An 18,499-nucleotide genomic window follows, 5' to 3' on the forward strand; every position below is an offset into this window, starting at 1 on the left:
GCTCCATTGTTTATATGTACTAGCAGAAAGAAGCTGTAACCTGTCTTTAGGAATGTGTTGGGTGTGTGTCGCAGGACTGAGTCTTTCTCTCTGATTCCCTGTCTTATTGGATCTACGCCAAAAAAATCTGGAAGGAGTGTCGAGCTTAAATGAGTTGAGTCCTGCTTTGTGTCCAGTTTAGTTCAGTCAGTCCAGTGATACATCTGTAAGTAGAGGATAGAGGTCACAGGACAATATCTTAGTCTCCCAGCCTAGCCTAGCCATTTACATTATGTAACTGACCTAATCAGAGGGACCAGCCTAAAGAGGACTCAAGTTACTGACTGAGAGAAGAACTTCTCAGATATGGGCCTCACAGCATAGATTGAGCGATTGTCTTCCAGCCTGGTCTTAGCTTTTGTTTTACAGCCTGGCCTGAACCTTAGTCTTCTGGCCTGGCTTCATAGCATGAACTGAGCCTTCGTTTTACAGCCTGGCCTGATAGCATAGGCTGAGCATTATTCTTACGGCCTGGTCTCATAGCATGGACTGAGCATTAGTGTTACAGCCTGACCTCATAGCATGGACTGAGCCTTAGTCTTCTGGCCTGGCCCCATAACATGGACTAAGCAATTTTCTTATGGTCTTCTTTTATAGCATGGACTGAGCCTTAGTCTTCCAGCCTGACCTCATAGCATGGACTGAGCCTTAGCCATACATATAGCATGGACTGAGTCTTAGTCTTCAGGAATGGCTTCATAGCATGAACTGAGCCTTCGTTTAATAGCCTGACCTGATAGAATAGGCTGAGCCTTATTCTTATGTCCTGGTCTCATGGACTGTGCCTTAGTCTTACGGCCTGACCTCATAGCATGGACTGAGCCTTAGCCATACAGCCTGATCTCATAGCATGGACTTAGCCTTAGTCTTCCAACCTGGCCTCATAGCATGGACTGTGCCTTAGTCTTACGACCTGACCTCATAGCATGGACTGTGCTTTAGTCTTACGACCTGCCTTCTAGCATGGACTGAGCATTAGTCTTCTGACCTGGCCTCATAGCATGGACTGATCCTTAGTCTTCCGATCTGGCCTCATAGCATGGACTGAGCCTTACTCTTCTGACCTGGCCTCATAGCATGGACAGAGCCTTAGTCTTATGACTTGGCTTTATAGCATGGTGTCAGGATTCGAACCAGTGACCAGCCATGTCCCAGGCAGTAGCTCTAGCCACTAGACTACCAACCCTTCTGGACATTTCCTTCTACTGAACTCTTTGATCTACCTTGTTCCAGCCTTGCCTTGTTAATCTCTGTGATTCCTTGCACCTGCTACTTCCTCTTTATAAGCCCAGCCTCTTGCACCAGATCCCTGCTGGTTATTGTTCTTCTGGACTTGATCCTGCTGCATCTACTGCTGTTCCTCTGTTGCTACTGCTACCAACTCGACTGCTGCCGACCTTGGAATTGTCCCCGACTACTCTTCTGCTTGTCCCTACCAACTGAACTGCTTCCACCGTTCCCGATCCGGATTGTCTGACCACGCTCACTGCCGCCTGCCCTGACCCACTGCCTGCTAACCGATTACGCCTCTGCCTGACTTCCTGCAACTACAACCTGCCTGCGGTCCTTGCCACTGGGCTCCACCTCCAGCCAGCTGTCCTCTGACTCAGGTGAGCCTGTAGGATTGCAACACATGGACTGAGCCTTAGACTACTAGCCTGGCCTCATAGCATGAACTGAACCTTAGTCTTCCAACCTGGCCTCATAGCATAGACTGAGTCTTAGTCTTCTAGACTACACTGATCGCATGTACTGAACTTTAGTCTTCCGGCCTGTCCTCATAGCATGGACTGAGCTTTAATCTTCAGGACTGGCCTCATAACTTGAACTGAGCATTTGTCTTCTAGCCTGATTTCATAGCATGGACTGAACCTTAGACTTCTGGCCTGGCCTCATAGCATGGACTGAGCCTTAGTCTTCTGGCCTGGCCTCATAGCATGGACTGAGCCTTAGTCTTCTGACCTGGTCTCAAAGCATGGACTGAACCTTAGTCTTCTGACCTGGCCTCATAGCATGGACTGAGCCTTAGTCTTCCAGCCTGGCCTCATAGCATGGACTGAGCCTTAGTCTTCCGGCCTTGCCTCATAGCATGGACTGAGCCTTAGTCTTCCGGCCTGGCCTCATAGCATGGACTGAGCCTTAGACTTCTGGCCTGGCCTCATAGCATGGACTGAGCCTTAGTCTTTCGACCTGGTCTCATAGCATGGACTGAGCCTTAGCCATACAGCCTGATCTCATAGCATGGACTTAGCCTTAGTCTTCCGACCTGGCCTCATAGCATGGACTGAGCCTTAGTCTTCCGGCCTGGCCTAATAGCATGGACTGAGCCTTAGTCTTCTGGCCTGGCCTCATAGCATGGACTTAGCCTTAGTCTTCCGGCCTTGCCTCATAGCATGAACATTCTTCTTATAAAGAGATCTGCATTGCAGAAGGAAATGCTAGGACACAGAGTGAGTGGAGGGTTGTTCCAGCACAGCCACCCCAGTGATGAGCCCCGCCTGGTGACACCATGTGCCTCCCCTTAGTTTGGATGTGTTTACGACCTGCCACCAGAAAAGGAAACCATGATATATCTGTAGATACCTGCCCAGCAGTCACAAGCTGACTCCAAGGGCACACCACCGCCCACCAACCAGTAGAACCTACTACTCCTATCAGCCAAGCAAACTCCCTTCACTTCACAGGCCCTAGGACTGACAGAGGTTTAGTGAAGGAAAGCCCAGCCACCGTGAGCACTGTAACTACAACTACGACTCCCATCCTCTCCATGCTCTCTCTGGGTCACTCCACACATGCAGCAGGAAAATCCTTGTGGAAGTTAGAGTATCTGCAATGTGAAGGGTTAAATCCATCTGAAATCTGAGAGGACGGGTTAAAGAAATACTCACACTGTACAGAGAGCCCGATGACGGCAGCCAGGAGAGCGCAGGAGAGGAGGATGAGAGTGCTAGTACCACATGGAGGAAGAGTCCGCAACCCTGAACAGAAAGCACATGCAAGGATTTACTACATTATATACAGATTACAGGGCGGTGTACAGGAGTGAACGGGGCTTTATACTGTGTATTATATACAGATTACAGGGCGGTGTACAGGAGTGAGCGGGGCGTTATACTGTGTATTATATACAGATTACAGGGCGGTGTACAGGAGTGAACGGGGCTTTATACTGTGTATTATATACAGATTACAGGGCGGTGTACAGGAGTGAACGGGCTTTATACTGTGTATTATATACAGATTACAGGGCGGTGTACAGGAGTGAACGGGCTTTATACTGTGTATTATATACAGATTGCAGGGCGGTGTACAGGAGTGAACGGGGCTTTATACTGTGTATTATATACAGATTACAGGGCGGTGTACAGGAGTGAGCGGGGCTTTATACTGTGTATTCTATACAGATTACAGGGCGGTGTACAGGAGTGAACGGGCTTTATACTGTGTATTATATACAGATTACAGGGCGGTGTACAGGAGTGAACGGGCTTTATACTGTGTATTATATACAGATTGCAGGGCGGTGTACAGGAGTGAACGGGGCTTTATACTGTGTATTATATACAGATTACAGGGCGGTGTACAGGAGTGACCGGGGCTTTATACTGTGTATTATATACAGATTGCAGGGCGGTGTACAGGAGTGAACGGGGCTTTATACTGTGTATTATATACAGATTACAGGGCGGTGTACAGGAGTGAGCGGGGCTTTATACTGTGTATTATATACAGATTACAGGGCGGTGTACAGGAGTGAACGGGGCTTTATACTGTGTATTATATACAGATTACAGGGCGGTGTACAGGAGTGAACGGGGCTTTATACTGTGTATTATATACAGATTACAGGGCGGTGTACAGGAGTGAACGGGCTTTATACTGTGTATTATATACAGATTGCAGGGCGGTGTACAGGAGTGAACGGGGCTTTATACTGTGTATTATATACAGATTACAGGGCGGTGTACAGGAGTGAACGGGGCTTTATACTGTGTATTATATACAGATTACAGGGCGGTGTACAGGAGTGAACGGGGCTTTATACTGTGTATTATATACAGATTACAGGGCGGTGTACAGGAGTGAGCGGGGCTTTATACTGTGTATTATATACAGATTACAGGGCAGTGTACAGGAGTGAACGGGGCTTTATACTGTGTATTATATACAGATTACAGGGCGGTGTACAGGAGTGAACGGGGCTTTATACTGTGTATTATATACAGATTACAGGGCGGTGTACAGGAGTGAACGGGGCTTTATACTGTGTATTATATACAGATTACAGGGCGGTGTACAGGAGTGACCGGGGCTTTATACTGTGTATTATATACAGATTACAGGGCGGTGTACAGGAGTGAACGGGGCTTTATACTGTGTATTATATACAGATTACAGGGCGGTGTACAGGAGTGAACGGGGCTTTATACTGTGTATTATATACAGATTACAGGGCGGTGTACAGGAGTGAACGGGGCTTTATACTGTGTATTATATACAGATTACAGGGCGGTGTACAGGAGTGAACGGGCTTTATACTGTGTATTATATACAGATTACAGGGCGGTGTACAGGAGTGAACGGGGCTTTATAATGTGTATTATATACAGATTACAGGGCGGTGTACAGGAGTGAACGGGGCTTTATACTGTGTATTATATACAGATTACAGGGCGGTGTACAGGAGTGAACGGGGCTTTATACTGTGTATTATATACAGATTACAGGGCGGTGTACAGGAGTGAACGGGGCTTTATACTGTGTATTATATACAGATTACAGGGCGGTGTACAGGAGTGAGCGGGGCTTTATACTGTGTATTATATACAGATTACAGGGCGGTGTACAGGAGTGAACGGGCTTTATACTGTGTATTATATACAGATTACAGGGCGGTGTACAGGAGTGAACGGGCTTTATACTGTGTATTATATACAGATTACAGGGCGGTGTACAGGAGTGAACGGGGCTTTATACTGTGTATTATATACAGATTACAGGGCAGTGTACAGGAGTGAACGGGGCTTTATACTGTGTATTATATACAGATTACAGGGCGGTGTACAGGAGTGAGCGGGCTTTATACTGTGTATTATATACAGATTACAGGGCGGTGTACAGGAGTGACCGGGGCTTTATACTGTGTATTATATACAGATTACAGGGCGGTGTACAGGAGTGAACGGGGCTTTATACTGTGTATTATATACAGATTACAGGGCGGTGTACAGGAGTGAACGGGGCTTTATACTGTGTATTATATACAGATTACAGGGCGGTGTACAGGAGTGAACGGGGCTTTATACTGTGTATTATATACAGATTACAGGGCGGTGTACAGGAGTGAACGGGCTTTATACTGTGTATTATATACAGATTACAGGGCGGTGTACAGGAGTGAACGGGGCTTTATAATGTGTATTATATACAGATTACAGGGCGGTGTACAGGAGTGAACGGGGCTTTATACTGTGTATTATATACAGATTACAGGGCGGTGTACAGGAGTGAACGGGGCTTTATACTGTGTATTATATACAGATTACAGGGCGGTGTACAGGAGTGAACGGGGCTTTATACTGTGTATTATATACAGATTACAGGGCGGTGTACAGGAGTGAGCGGGGCTTTATACTGTGTATTATATACAGATTACAGGGCGGTGTACAGGAGTGAACGGGCTTTATACTGTGTATTATATACAGATTACAGGGCGGTGTACAGGAGTGAACGGGCTTTATACTGTGTATTATATACAGATTACAGGGCGGTGTACAGGAGTGAACGGGGCTTTATACTGTGTATTATATACAGATTACAGGGCAGTGTACAGGAGTGAACGGGGCTTTATACTGTGTATTATATACAGATTACAGGGCGGTGTACAGGAGTGAGCGGGCTTTATACTGTGTATTATATACAGATTACAGGGCGGTGTACAGGAGTGAACGGGGCTTTATACTGTGTATTATATACAGATTACAGGGCGGTGTACAGGAGTGAACGGGGCTTTATACTGTGTATTATATACAGATTACAGGGCGGTGTACAGGAGTGAACGGGGCTTTATACTGTGTATTATATACAGATTACAGGGCGGTGTACAGGAGTGACCGGGGCTTTATACTGTGTATTATATACAGATTACAGGGCGGTGTACAGGAGTGAACGGGGCTTTATACTGTGTATTATATACAGATTACAGGGCGGTGTACAGGAGTGAACGGGCTTTATACTGTGTATTATATACAGATTACAGGGCGGTGTACAGGAGTGAACGGGGCTTTATACTGTGTATTATATACAGATTACAGGGCGGTGTACAGGAGTGAACGGGGCTTTATACTGTGTATTATATACAGATTACAGGGCGGTGTACAGGAGTGACCGGGGCTTTATACTGTGTATTATATACAGATTACAGGGCGGTGTACAGGAGTGAACGGGCTTTATACTGTGTATTATATACAGATTACAGGGCGGTGTACAGGAGTGAACGGGCTTTATACTGTGTATTATATACAGATTACAGGGCGGTGTACAGGAGTGAGCGGGGCTTTATACTGTGTATTATATACAGATTACAGGGCGGTGTACAGGAGTGAGCGGGGCTTTATACTGTGTATTATATACAGATTACAGGGCGGTGTACAGGAGTGAACGGGGCTTTATACTGTGTATTATATACAGATTACAGGGCGGTGTACAGGAGTGAACGGGCTTTATACTGTGTATTATATACAGATTACAGGGCGGTGTACAGGAGTGACCGGGGCTTTATTCTGTGTATTATATACAGATTACAGGGCGGTGTACAGGAGTGAACGGGGCTTTATACTGTGTATTATATACTGATTACAGGGTGGAGTATTGTGTTGTGTATTCTATACAGATTACAGGGTGGAGTATTGTGTTGTGTATTCTATACAGATTACAGGGTTGAGTATTGTGTTGTGTATCCTATACAGATTACAGGGTGGAGTATTGTGTTGTGTTTTCCATACAGATTACAGGGTGGAGTATTGTGTTGTGTATTCTATACAGATTACAGGGTTGAGTATTGTGTTGTGTATTCTATACAGATTACAGGGTGGAGTATTGTGCTGTGTTTTCCATACAGATTACAGGGTGGAGTATTGTGTTGTGTATTCTATACAGATTACAGGGTTGAGTATTGTGTTGTGTATTCTATACAGATTACAGGGTGGAGTATTGTGTTGTGTTTTCCATACAGATTGCAGGGTGGAGTATTGTGTTGTTTATTCCATACAGATTGCAGGGTGGAGTATTGTGTTGTATATTCTATACAGATTACAGGGTGGAGTATTGTGTTGTGTTTTCCATACAGATTACGGAGTGTAGTATTGTGTTGTGTATTCTATACAGATTACAGGGTGGAGTATTGTATTGTGTATTACATAGAGATTATATTGTCTGCATTGCATTTGGACAATTCTGCTCCACCCAGCTTTCCACAAGCCTGATAGTGCCGCTTCTATCTCTATCTTCCCTGGTACAGAACTTTGTATTATCATCAATGTAAAGTATTTTCTGTAAGTGTGATGTCCTTGTGATTAGTCCTAGAGATGTTCCTCCAATTGACCAGTGATTGATGTGACTGTTGTTCTGCTTGTGATCTGTAGACATTTTGTGGCCCCTCCAGATCCTTCGCTTTATCCGTTTTCCTACATTTGGTATCTCTTCTCATGTTCCTTACTTCAGTGATTGATTAATGAGCTGAATTCCCCCTAGTTCTGTGATCACACGTCCTATAAATATAGACCCAGTCTTAGGGGAAGCTCTCGCAGGGGTCCGCACGAGCCACAAGCACCATCCCTGTCTAAGCGCCATTTTGCCTAAATGCCTGGCAGTTAATCGCGGCAGTTGGGCAGGAGACGGAGATGCAGTGTGTACTACTCCAGCACAGTGTCTCTGGCTGCTCTTCTCATCACTATGGCTTCTACTTTCACATTCCTCCACACCGTCCGCCCTCTGTCCCTTCTCTCCACATCAGTCCCTCCTTCCCTTGGCCTTGTTCAGTTCCCATACACTTTACACCCTCCACGGTGCAGCATAAAAAACACCAATATAAATCTCTCACCCACTTGCTGCCTCTTTCTGTTCTCCTGCTACTAGCTGCAGGGGATATTTCACCAAACCCTGGCCCTCCCTCTGTTGTAACTTCTCCTCTGCCACACACATAAACCCCAACAATCGGATTAATGTTCACTGCACGTCCTCTCCAGTCTCTAACTGCGCGCTCTGGAACGCACGGTCGGTTCGTAACAAACTCCCCACAATCCATGATCTCTTCCTCTCTCGCTCTCTGAACTTGCTGGACCTTACAGAAACCTGGCTTCACCCCTCGGACACTGCTTCCCCTGCTGCCCTATCCTATGGTGGACTTCACTTCTCCCATACCCCCAGACCTGATGACAGGTGGAGGAGCAGGCATACCACTTTCTCCACAGTGCACATTTCAGGTCATTCCCCCTGTACCCTCTCTCACATTCCCCTCTTTTGAGGTTCACACTATCAGACTCTTCCATCCATTCCCCCTGATAGTTGCAGTTGTCTATCGTCCCCCAGGCTCCCCCCACCAACAATTTCTGGATCACTTTGCAGCTTGGCTTCCTCACTTCCTCTCTTCTGAATCACCAACTCTTATTATGGGTGATTTTAATATCCCCATTGATGATCCCATCCCCCCATCAGCCGCTCACTCTCTTTCTATAACCTCCTCTCGTGGCCTATCACAGCTCACTTCCTCTGCCACGCATGAACAGGACAATATACTTGGTCTAGTCTTCTTCCGTTACTGCTCAGTCTCAAACTTTAGTAACTGATCCTTCCCACTTTCTGACCACAATCTTCTTTCATTTACCATAAAGACCTCTCACTTTTCTCATGACAATCCTACTTCTCACACTTACAGAAACCTACACACCATTGATCCCCAGCAGCTCCCTGACACCCTACAATTAGCTCTTACCCAGTCTCTTCCCTTCCCTGTCCAGACTTGGCAGCCAATCATTACAACCAGACCCTCAAAACCACCCTAGATGAAGTTGCTCCAATATCAATCCGTCCCTCTCGACAAAGAACACGACAGCCCTGACACACACCTGAAACACGTTTTTTCCAGCGCTGCTCCAGATGTGCAGAACGCTTATGGAGAAAATCACGAATATCAGCAGACTTCCTCTATTATAAATGTATGCTCAAAACATATAATTCGGCTCTCAACATTGCCAAACAAAAAAACTAAAGTTCCAGAACCTGTCACTGACCTCTGTGCTGATGGCATGGCCACTTACTTCAGAGACAAGACTGGCAGTATCCGGCAGGAAATTATCTCCCAGTCCCCAAATAATTTCAATCCTCCTCCCTCTGATTCCTCCACATGCTTTCTCTCCTCTTTTGACCCTATAACAGAGGCAGAAGTCTCCCGGCTTCTCTCTTCTCTCGACCTACAACCTGCAGCAGTGATCCTATTCCATCACACCTCCAGTCCCTCTTCCCGGCTGTCATCACTCACCTAACTACAATTTTTAACCTCTCTCTCTTCTGGTATCTTCCCCTCCTCTTTCAAACACTCTATTATAACCCCACTACTAAAGAAACCATCTCTTGACCCGACCTGCGCTGCTAACTACAGACCTGTTTCTAACCTCCCCTTCATCTCTAAACTCCTTGAACGTCTTGTCTACTCTCACTTAATAAGCTATCTCTCTGCAAACTCTCTTCTTGACACCTTACAATCTGCCTTTCGCCCTTTTCACTCTACAGAAACTGCACTTACTAAATTGTCTAACAATCTCCTAACAGCAAAAAGAAATGGTGACTATTCTCTACTGATTCTGCTGGATCTCTCTGCAGCGTTCTATACTGTAGACCATAAACTCCTCCTCACCATGCTCCACTCAATTAGCCTTAAGGACACTGCTCTCTCTTGGTTCTCTTCCTATCTCTCTGGCCGCTCCTTTAGTGTATCATTCGCTGGCTCTTCTTCTTCTCCTCTTCCTCTTGATGTTGGAGTTCCTCAGGGCTCAGTACTAGGTCCTCTACTCTTCTCCCTCTATACAGCCCCCATCGGACAGACTATTAGTAGATTTGGCTTTCGATAACATCTTTATGCTGATGACACCAAACTATACACTTCATCCCCTAACATCACCCCTACTTTACGCCAAAACACCAGTGATTGTCTGGCAGCAGTCTCTAACATCATGTCCTCTCTGTATCTAAAACTGAACCTCTCAAAAACTGAACTTCTTGTCTTTCCCCCATCTACTAACTCACCTAAACTTGATATTTCAATTTCGGTCTGCAGCACTATCATAACTCCTGTGCAACATGCCCGCTGTCTTGGGGCCACTTTTGACTCCAATCTCTCCTTTGTTCCCCATATTCAATCACTTACTCGCTCTTGTCGTCTGCACCTCAAGAATATCGCCAGAATCCGCCCTTTTCTTACGGTGGAAACTGCAAAAGCTCTTGTTGTTGCCTTGATTTATTCTCGTCTTGACTACTGCAACGCATTACTAATCGGGCTCCCTTGCACTAAACTCTCCCCCCTTCAGTCTGTCCTAAATGCTGCAGCCAGGCTCATCTATCCATCCAACCGCTACACTGATGCTACTAGTCTGTGCCAGTCACTTCACTGGTTGCCCATCCACCACAGAATACAGTTCAAACTTCTCACCCTCACCCACAAAGCTCTCCACAGTGCTGCACCTTCATACATCTCCTCCCTCATCTCCATCTACCACCCTACTCCGGCTCTCCACAGTGCTGCACCTCCATACATCTCTTTCCTCATCTCCATCTACCTCCCTACTCCTGCTCTCCACAGTGCTGCACCTCCATACATCTCCTCCCTCATCTCCATCTACCTCCCTACTCCTGCTCTCCACAGTGCTGCACCTTCATACATCTCCTCCCTCATCTCCATCTACCACCCTACTCCGGCTCTCCACAGTGCTGCACCTCCATACATCTCCTCCCTCATCTCCATCTACCTCCCTACTCCTGCTCTCCACAGTGCTGCACCTCCATACATCTCCTCCCTCATCTCCATCTACCTCCCTACTCCTGCTCTCCACAGTGCTGCACCTCCATACATCTCCTCCTCTTCTCCATCTACCACCCTACTCCTGCTCTCCACAGTGCTGCACCTCCATACATCTCCTCCCTCATCTCCATCTACCTCCCTACTCCTGCTCTCCACAGTGCTGCACCTCCATACATCTCCTCCCTCATCTCCATCTACCACCCTACTCCTGCTCTCCACAGTGCTGCACCTCCATACATCTCCTCCCTCATCTCCATCTACCTCCCTACTCCTGCTCTCCACAGTGCTGCACCTCCATACATCTCCTCCCTCATCTCCATCTACCACCCTACTCCTGCTCTCCACAGTGCTGCACCTCCTACATTTCCTCCCTCATCTCCGTCTACCACGCTACTCCTGCTCTCCACAGTGCTGCACCTCCATACATCTCCTCCCGCATCTGCATCTACCATCCTACTCCTGCTCTCCACAGTGCTGCACCTCCATACATCTCCCCCTCATCTCCATCTACCACCCTACTCCTGCTCTCCACAGTGCTGCACATCCATACATCTCCCCCTCATCTCCATCTACCACCCTACTCCTGCTCTCCACAGTGCTGCACCTCCATACATCTCCTCCCTCATCTCCATCTACCACCCTACTCCTGCTCTCCACAGTGCTGCACCTCCATACATCTCCCCCTCATCTCCATCTACCACCCTACTCCTGCTCTCTACAGTGCTGCACCTCCATACATCTCCTCCCTCATCTCCATCTACCACCCTACTCCTGCTCTCCACAGTGCTGCACCTCCATACATCTCCTCCCTCATCTCCTCCCACCCTACTCGTGCTCTCCACAGTGCTGCACCTCCATAAATCTCATCTCCATCTACCATCCTACTCCTGCTCTCCACAGTGCTGATCCTCCATACATCTCCTCCTCTCCATCTACCACCCTACTCCTGCTCTCCACAGTGCTGCACATACATCTCCCCCCTCATCTCCATCTACCACCCTACTCCTGCTCTCCACAGTGCTGCACCTACATACATCTCCTCCCTCATCTCCATCTACCACCCTACTCCTGCTCCCCACAGTGCTGCACCTCCATTCATCTCCTCCCTCATCTCCATCTACCACCCTACTCCTGCTCTCCACAGTGCTGCACCTCCATACATCTCCCCCCTCATCTCCATCTACCACCCTACTCCTGCTCTCCACAGTGCTGCACCTCCATACATCTCCTCCCTCATCTCCATCTACCACTCTACTCCTGCTCTCCACAGTGCTTCACCTCCATACATCTCCTCCCTCATCTCCATCTACCTCCCTACTCCTGCTCTCCACAGTGCTGCACCTCCATACATCTCCTCCCTCATCTCCATCTACCACCCTACTCGTGCTCTCCACAGTGCTGCACCTCCATAAATCTCATCTCCATCTACCACCCTACTCCTGCTCTCCACAGTGCTGATCCTCCATACATCTCCTCCTCTCCATCTACCACCCTACTCCTGCTCTCCACAGTGCTGCACCTCCATACATCTCCTCCCTCATCTCCATCTACCTCCCTACTCCTGCTCTCCACAGTGCTGCACCTCCATACATCTCCCCCCTCATCTCCATCTACCACCCTACTCCTGCTCTCCACAGTGCTGCACCTCCATACATCTCCTCCCTCATCTCCATCTACCGCCCTACTCCTGCTCTCCACAGTGCTGCACCTCCATACATCTCCTCCCTCATCTCCATCTACCACTCTACTCCTGCTCTCCACAGTGCTTCACCTCTATACATCTCCTCCCTCATCTCCATCTACCACTCTACTCCTGCTCTCCACAGTGCTGATCCTCCATACATCTCCTCCTCTCCATCTACCACCCTACTCCTGCTCTCCACAGTGCTGCACCTCCATACATCTCCTCCCTCATCTCCATCTACCTCCCTACTCCTGCTCTCCACAGTGCTGCACCTCCATACATCTCCCCCCTCATCTCCATCTACCACCCTACTCCTGCTCTCCACAGTGCTGCACCTCCATACATCTCCTCCCTCATCTCCATCTACCGCCCTACTCCTGCTCTCCACAGTGCTTCACCTCCATACATCTCCTCCCTCATCTCCATCTACCACTCTACTCCTGCTCTCCACAGTGCTTCACCTCCATACATCTCCTCCCTCATCTCCATCTACCACTCTACTCCTGCTCTCCACAGTGCTGCACCTACTCGTGCTCTCCTTATGTTAGCGACCTAAGATTAATAACCTCCATAATTCGTACCTCTCACTCCCGTCTTCAAGACTTTTCTCGAGCTGCACCTACTCTCTGGAATACTCTGCCCGGAATACTAGGTCAATCCACAACTTCTCCACATTCAAACGTGCCTTAAAAGCACATCTTTTCAGGCAGGCTTATCAGGCTACCTAAAGCTTTTGCGAGCAGGGCCCTGACTCCTAGTGTTTCAGTTGCATATTATCCAGTTATTTTTGTTTTGTATGTTATATACAGATTACAGGGTGGAGTATAGTGTTGTGTACTATATAGAGATTACAGGGCAGTAGATTGTGCTGTATGTTATATACAGATTGCAGGGTGGAGTATTGTGTTGTATGTTTTATACAGGTTACAGGGCGGTGTATTGTGTTGTATGGTATATACAGATTACAGGGTGGCATATTGTGTTGCCTATTATATACAGATTACAGGGCAGTAGATTGTGCTGTATGTTATATACAGATTATAGGGTGATGTATTGTGTTGTGTATTATATACAGATTACAGGGCAGTAGATTGTGCTGTATTTTATATACAGATTACAGGGTGGTGTGTTGTGTATTGTATATAGATTACAGGGCAGTAGATTGTGCTGTATGTTATATACAGATTACAGGGCAGGGGATTGTGTTGTATGTTTTATACAGGTTACAGGGCGGTGTATTGTTTTGTATATTATATACAGATTACATGGTGGTGTATTGTGTTGTATATTATATACAGATTACATGGCGGTGTATTGTGCTGTATGTTATATACAGATTACAGGGCGGTGTATTATGTTGTATGTTTTATACAGGTTACAGGGCGGTGTATTGTGTTGTATATTATATACAGATTACAGGGCAGTAGATTGTGCTGTATGTTATATACAGATTACAGGGCGGTGTATTGTGTTGTATATTATATACAGATTACATGGTGGTGTATTGTGTTGTATATTATATACAGATTACATGGCGGTGTATTGTGCTGTATGTTATATACAGATTACAGGGCGGTGTATTATGTTGTATGTTTTATACAGGTTACAGGGCGTGTGTATTGTGTTGTATATTATATACAGATTACAGGGCAGTAGATTGTGCTGTATGTTATATACAGATTACAGGGCGGTGTATTGTGTTGTATATTATATACAGATTACATGGCGGTGTATTGTGCTGTATGTTATATACAGATTACAGGGCGCTGTATTATGTTGTATGTTTTATACAGGTTACAGGGCAGTGTTTTGTGTTGTATATTATATAATTCACTAAAAAAATTAAGGATACCTACGGGGGGTTTTTAAGGAACAATATCACTGAACAAAAATCAATTCCCCTTTTAAAACATAACGTTTAATTATTGTCCATTGTTAAAAAGCCCACTTCAATAAATCCCGATAACAAAAAAGAATATTTATATAGATGCTTATGCCTATAGTTAATTAAGGTACAATCAAATTATAAAGACCTCACCACCAAAACATTATCCACACTACTGCTTAACAAGAGTAATATCTATGTTGACAGAGGTGAATACAGCAACTATAGATGGATCGCCACCCAAGCGTGAAAATAATCTACAAACGTCAGTAGTAAATTTCACATGCTAATAAAAGACAGGAAACATAAACAGTTTAGGAGAGATCTGTTAGAATTTAAAGAAAACAGGGCATACTCGAATCTAACAGAAAAAAAAGAAGACCCCTTCTGATTCCGAGATCTCCTCTTCGGAGGTAGATATCTCGGGCACTGAACGAGTGGGTGAGAGACCTACTGCTGGCAGATCAAGGCCCAGAGGTAGTAGGGGATATCGGAACCGAGGTCGATCAGGAAGATGGGGCCCACAAAACAGATACAACTCACGAGATCAGGATTCTTCTCAACCCTCACGATCATATGCATCATCAGGGGTCTTCGGAGGGGGCAAGCCCATATCAACTGAGAGATCGGACCTGCCTAGAGAAATGAATGAGACTGGCCCAAACTCTGATGAAGGTCAAGTAATTAATTTGTCAGATAGAAACCTAACGACCGATGAAACGATTGTCCTCTCTGTAGGGATTACTTTTGTTCCTACAACAAGATATAATGCTTTTAGATGGGTAAAAGACATTCATCTCTTTTGCTGGAAGCTAAAATGGCACAAATTCCATAAAAATAATGATATGGTTGAGAGCATAAAATTAGGGATATCCTTAGAAGATCTTCCAGGCACCAGATTATTAGCAGAGCTACTCAATGAAGAGGAGAAAGATAGGGGCCTAGGTCCCTTTACTGACCTAAAATCCAGAAGCAAGAAGGCCCCTCCACCCCAAGAAAGTAACATTATTGATTTATTCCTAAGTGGTGTCATTAAGGAAATGGTAAAACTAGTTTTTAGAAAAGCTGACCAAAGTACAAATATGAGTAAGTCCGAAATTAGGGCCATGGTGGCATTAGAATCAGACGAGAACATTATCATCAAACCCTCAGACAAAGGGGGGAATCTACTCATTTTAAACCACCAACAATATCTGGAAATGTGTAATCGCATCTTAAATAATATATCCTCTTATGGAAAATTAAGTAGTAACCCCACCTTAGAATACCAACAAAAATTAAGTATTATCCTGATCGAGGCCTTAGATGCCAGGCTTATCTCAGAGAAGAAAAGATATTTATGTATGTAGAGAAACCTACAATACCTACTTTGTACTCTTTGCCAAAAATACATAAAGGCCTATGCCCACTAGAAGGAAGACCCATAGGGTCAGGAACAAACTCAATTACCCACAATGTAGGGATCTATATTGATAAAATATTGAGAGATTTTGTAGTCTCTCTCCCCTCGTACATCAGGGACACCTCTGATCTGATTAAATAGCTCGATGGCCTAATGGTGGAGGACAACATGTTTCTAGCCTCAATTGACATTGAAGCCCTCTACAGTAATATCCCCCATGATAAAGGACTCTTGGCAATTTCTTGAAAACGAGAGGCACACATTGCAATTCCCATAATGGATTTATACTGCGTCTTTTGGACTTTGTCCTAAAACATACCGGTAATTATTTTCCTTTCAATTCTAGGTACTTCCACCAACTCAGCCATGGGCAGCGCCTGTGCGCCAACTTATGTTAATCTGTTCCTGGTTTGGTGGGAGGATACCGTGATACTTACTGAAGACAATAAATGGAAGCCCTACATCAGCTTTTGGGGTCGTTTTCTTGACGATGTCTTCATCTTGTGGAACGGCACACTAAATACCTAATAGGCACTTCATGAAGGATGAAGAGCCCCCAATGAAGTATAATGCTGTTATAACATCCTAGTGTTAGCGCCCTAAAGCGGTACCTGAATTTAGGGCATTACCTTTGTGTGCATATCGCAGATGTAAAAATATCAGAGATCAGTTAGTGAGAGCGGATGTGGACCCCAAAACAACTAGTAGACAGACGACGTTGGCACCATCGGCCACTGGTTGTTTCCCGTGCCTGCATTGTGTCGATTGTCGTTATGTCTGTAGGTCTAGGACATTTGTGCACCCTAATACGGGTTACACATACCCCATTAAGTCCCATTTAACATGCGATTCTTCTTTTGTAGTATATATTTTATCTTGCCCTTGTCAGTTGCTCTATGTAGGCGAAACATCTCCAGATTTAAAGACCAGGCTCGATAATCATCGCTATACGATTAGAAAGGGGCGCACAGATTTACCGGTCCCCGGTAAAAACATAATGAAAAGGATCTGAGATGTTGGATAATAGACCAGATTCAAATGCCACGGAGGGGTGGAGACCGTATATCTCTACTCAAAAAGAGAGTTATATTGGATCCAGACTTTAAACAGCCTGTATCCTAATGGATTGAATATTGATTGCAGATATGGTGGGATAGTATGAGTGTGGTGGTTTGCCCTCGATTACCTGGAATGTACGTGAAGCCTTCTACCTGTGGTGGAATGGTTAAAAAAAATAAAAATAATGAAAAATTTTAAAATAAGAACAGAAAATTATATACTTTTTGTAACATAGGGGTAATGAGGCATATAGATTATATGTATTATTGATATTTCTCTCATTATTTTAGACACCTTCGCACATTTGGGAGAAGGTTTTTTGGATGAGTAATGAGCCTGGACGTTGGATGAAGAGCCCCCAATGAAGTCTAACCTCTTAGTGGTTTTTATTTCTGAGGTTCCCTCTGTGGGTCCCGCCTGCACTACAGGGAGGTGGTTTTCTCCTTTGTTTGATGAGACAATGCTTTGTTCAGTTCAAGTATCTATATTGCCAGTATGTTATTGCTTTGGACCTTTATATACCCTGTCACATCTAATAGAGGAGAACCCTCTTAGTCACGAGTTGGAGCAGGATGGGGACCCGAGATGTGGCCAGCATTGACGTGTTGGCACCATTTGGGTACCGATTGGGTTTGGGCTATCCATCTTGGAAGAGGTGGTTATGCGCCTAACCTGCTTGGTAGTGGAATTGATCCACAGTGACTGATCCTACAGGAATCGTGACGGTGTGTAGCTACAATGATAAATCATAAAAAAGAGATTTGGCGGGATTCCCTCTTTGAACATGGCGGCGGATGCAAAGGTGGTTTTGCGCATGCGCCGCCTTTTATAGCCGTCAGTTTATGGGCAGGGCCTGTGATTCATGCGTTCATGCGACCCTGCGGCGAGCGTGCGTCTCCGCTCGGCCCGATACTGATGACGTAATGCAGCCGGAACATGCGCAGAATGGCGCGATGGTATATGTGGGCCACATCGATCTTCCAGGTCTCCTCCTCCCTCTTATGATCACATTAATTAAAGTGTATGCACTGATTATAGAAGGATGTGATACAGGTGGATCCAATCATGTTCATTTCAGGATATTGTATGTTTTTTATTACTTTATGTATTTGATTCACTATATGCACTTGTCACTTTACCCGGTGCGGATGATTATTGACTTCTCTTATGTATTTTAATATATTTTGCACTTGAATTTTTGTAATTATCAATTATGTTTTTGTACTGATTACCTTGATTGACACACCTTTATATGTTTGCTGTTCATTTTGTACCAATGCTTGAGAAAGGCTCATGTATGAGCCCAAACGTCGCTCTTTGCCACTTCATGGGTGAATAAAACACATTGTCTTATTG

The 18,499-nt window shown here is 45.5% G+C and overlaps 1 protein-coding gene across 2 annotated transcripts in view; it reads right to left on the bottom strand.

Moving 5' to 3' along the window:
* Nucleotides 1–18,499, bottom strand: part of CD72 (CD72 molecule) — a 149,839-nt gene that overhangs the window by 120,741 nt on the left and 10,599 nt on the right. For both annotated transcript variants that reach the window (XM_040420699.1, XM_040420698.1), the window contains one exon: nucleotides 2,928–3,017. In XM_040420699.1, the coding sequence (XP_040276633.1) occupies nucleotides 2,928–3,017 (90 nt within the window). The remainder of the gene's footprint in view (nucleotides 1–2,927; nucleotides 3,018–18,499) is intronic.

The sequence above is a fragment of the Bufo bufo genome, chromosome 2 (genome assembly GCF_905171765.1).
Source record: "Bufo bufo chromosome 2, aBufBuf1.1, whole genome shotgun sequence".
Taxonomy (NCBI): domain Eukaryota; kingdom Metazoa; phylum Chordata; class Amphibia; order Anura; family Bufonidae; genus Bufo; species Bufo bufo.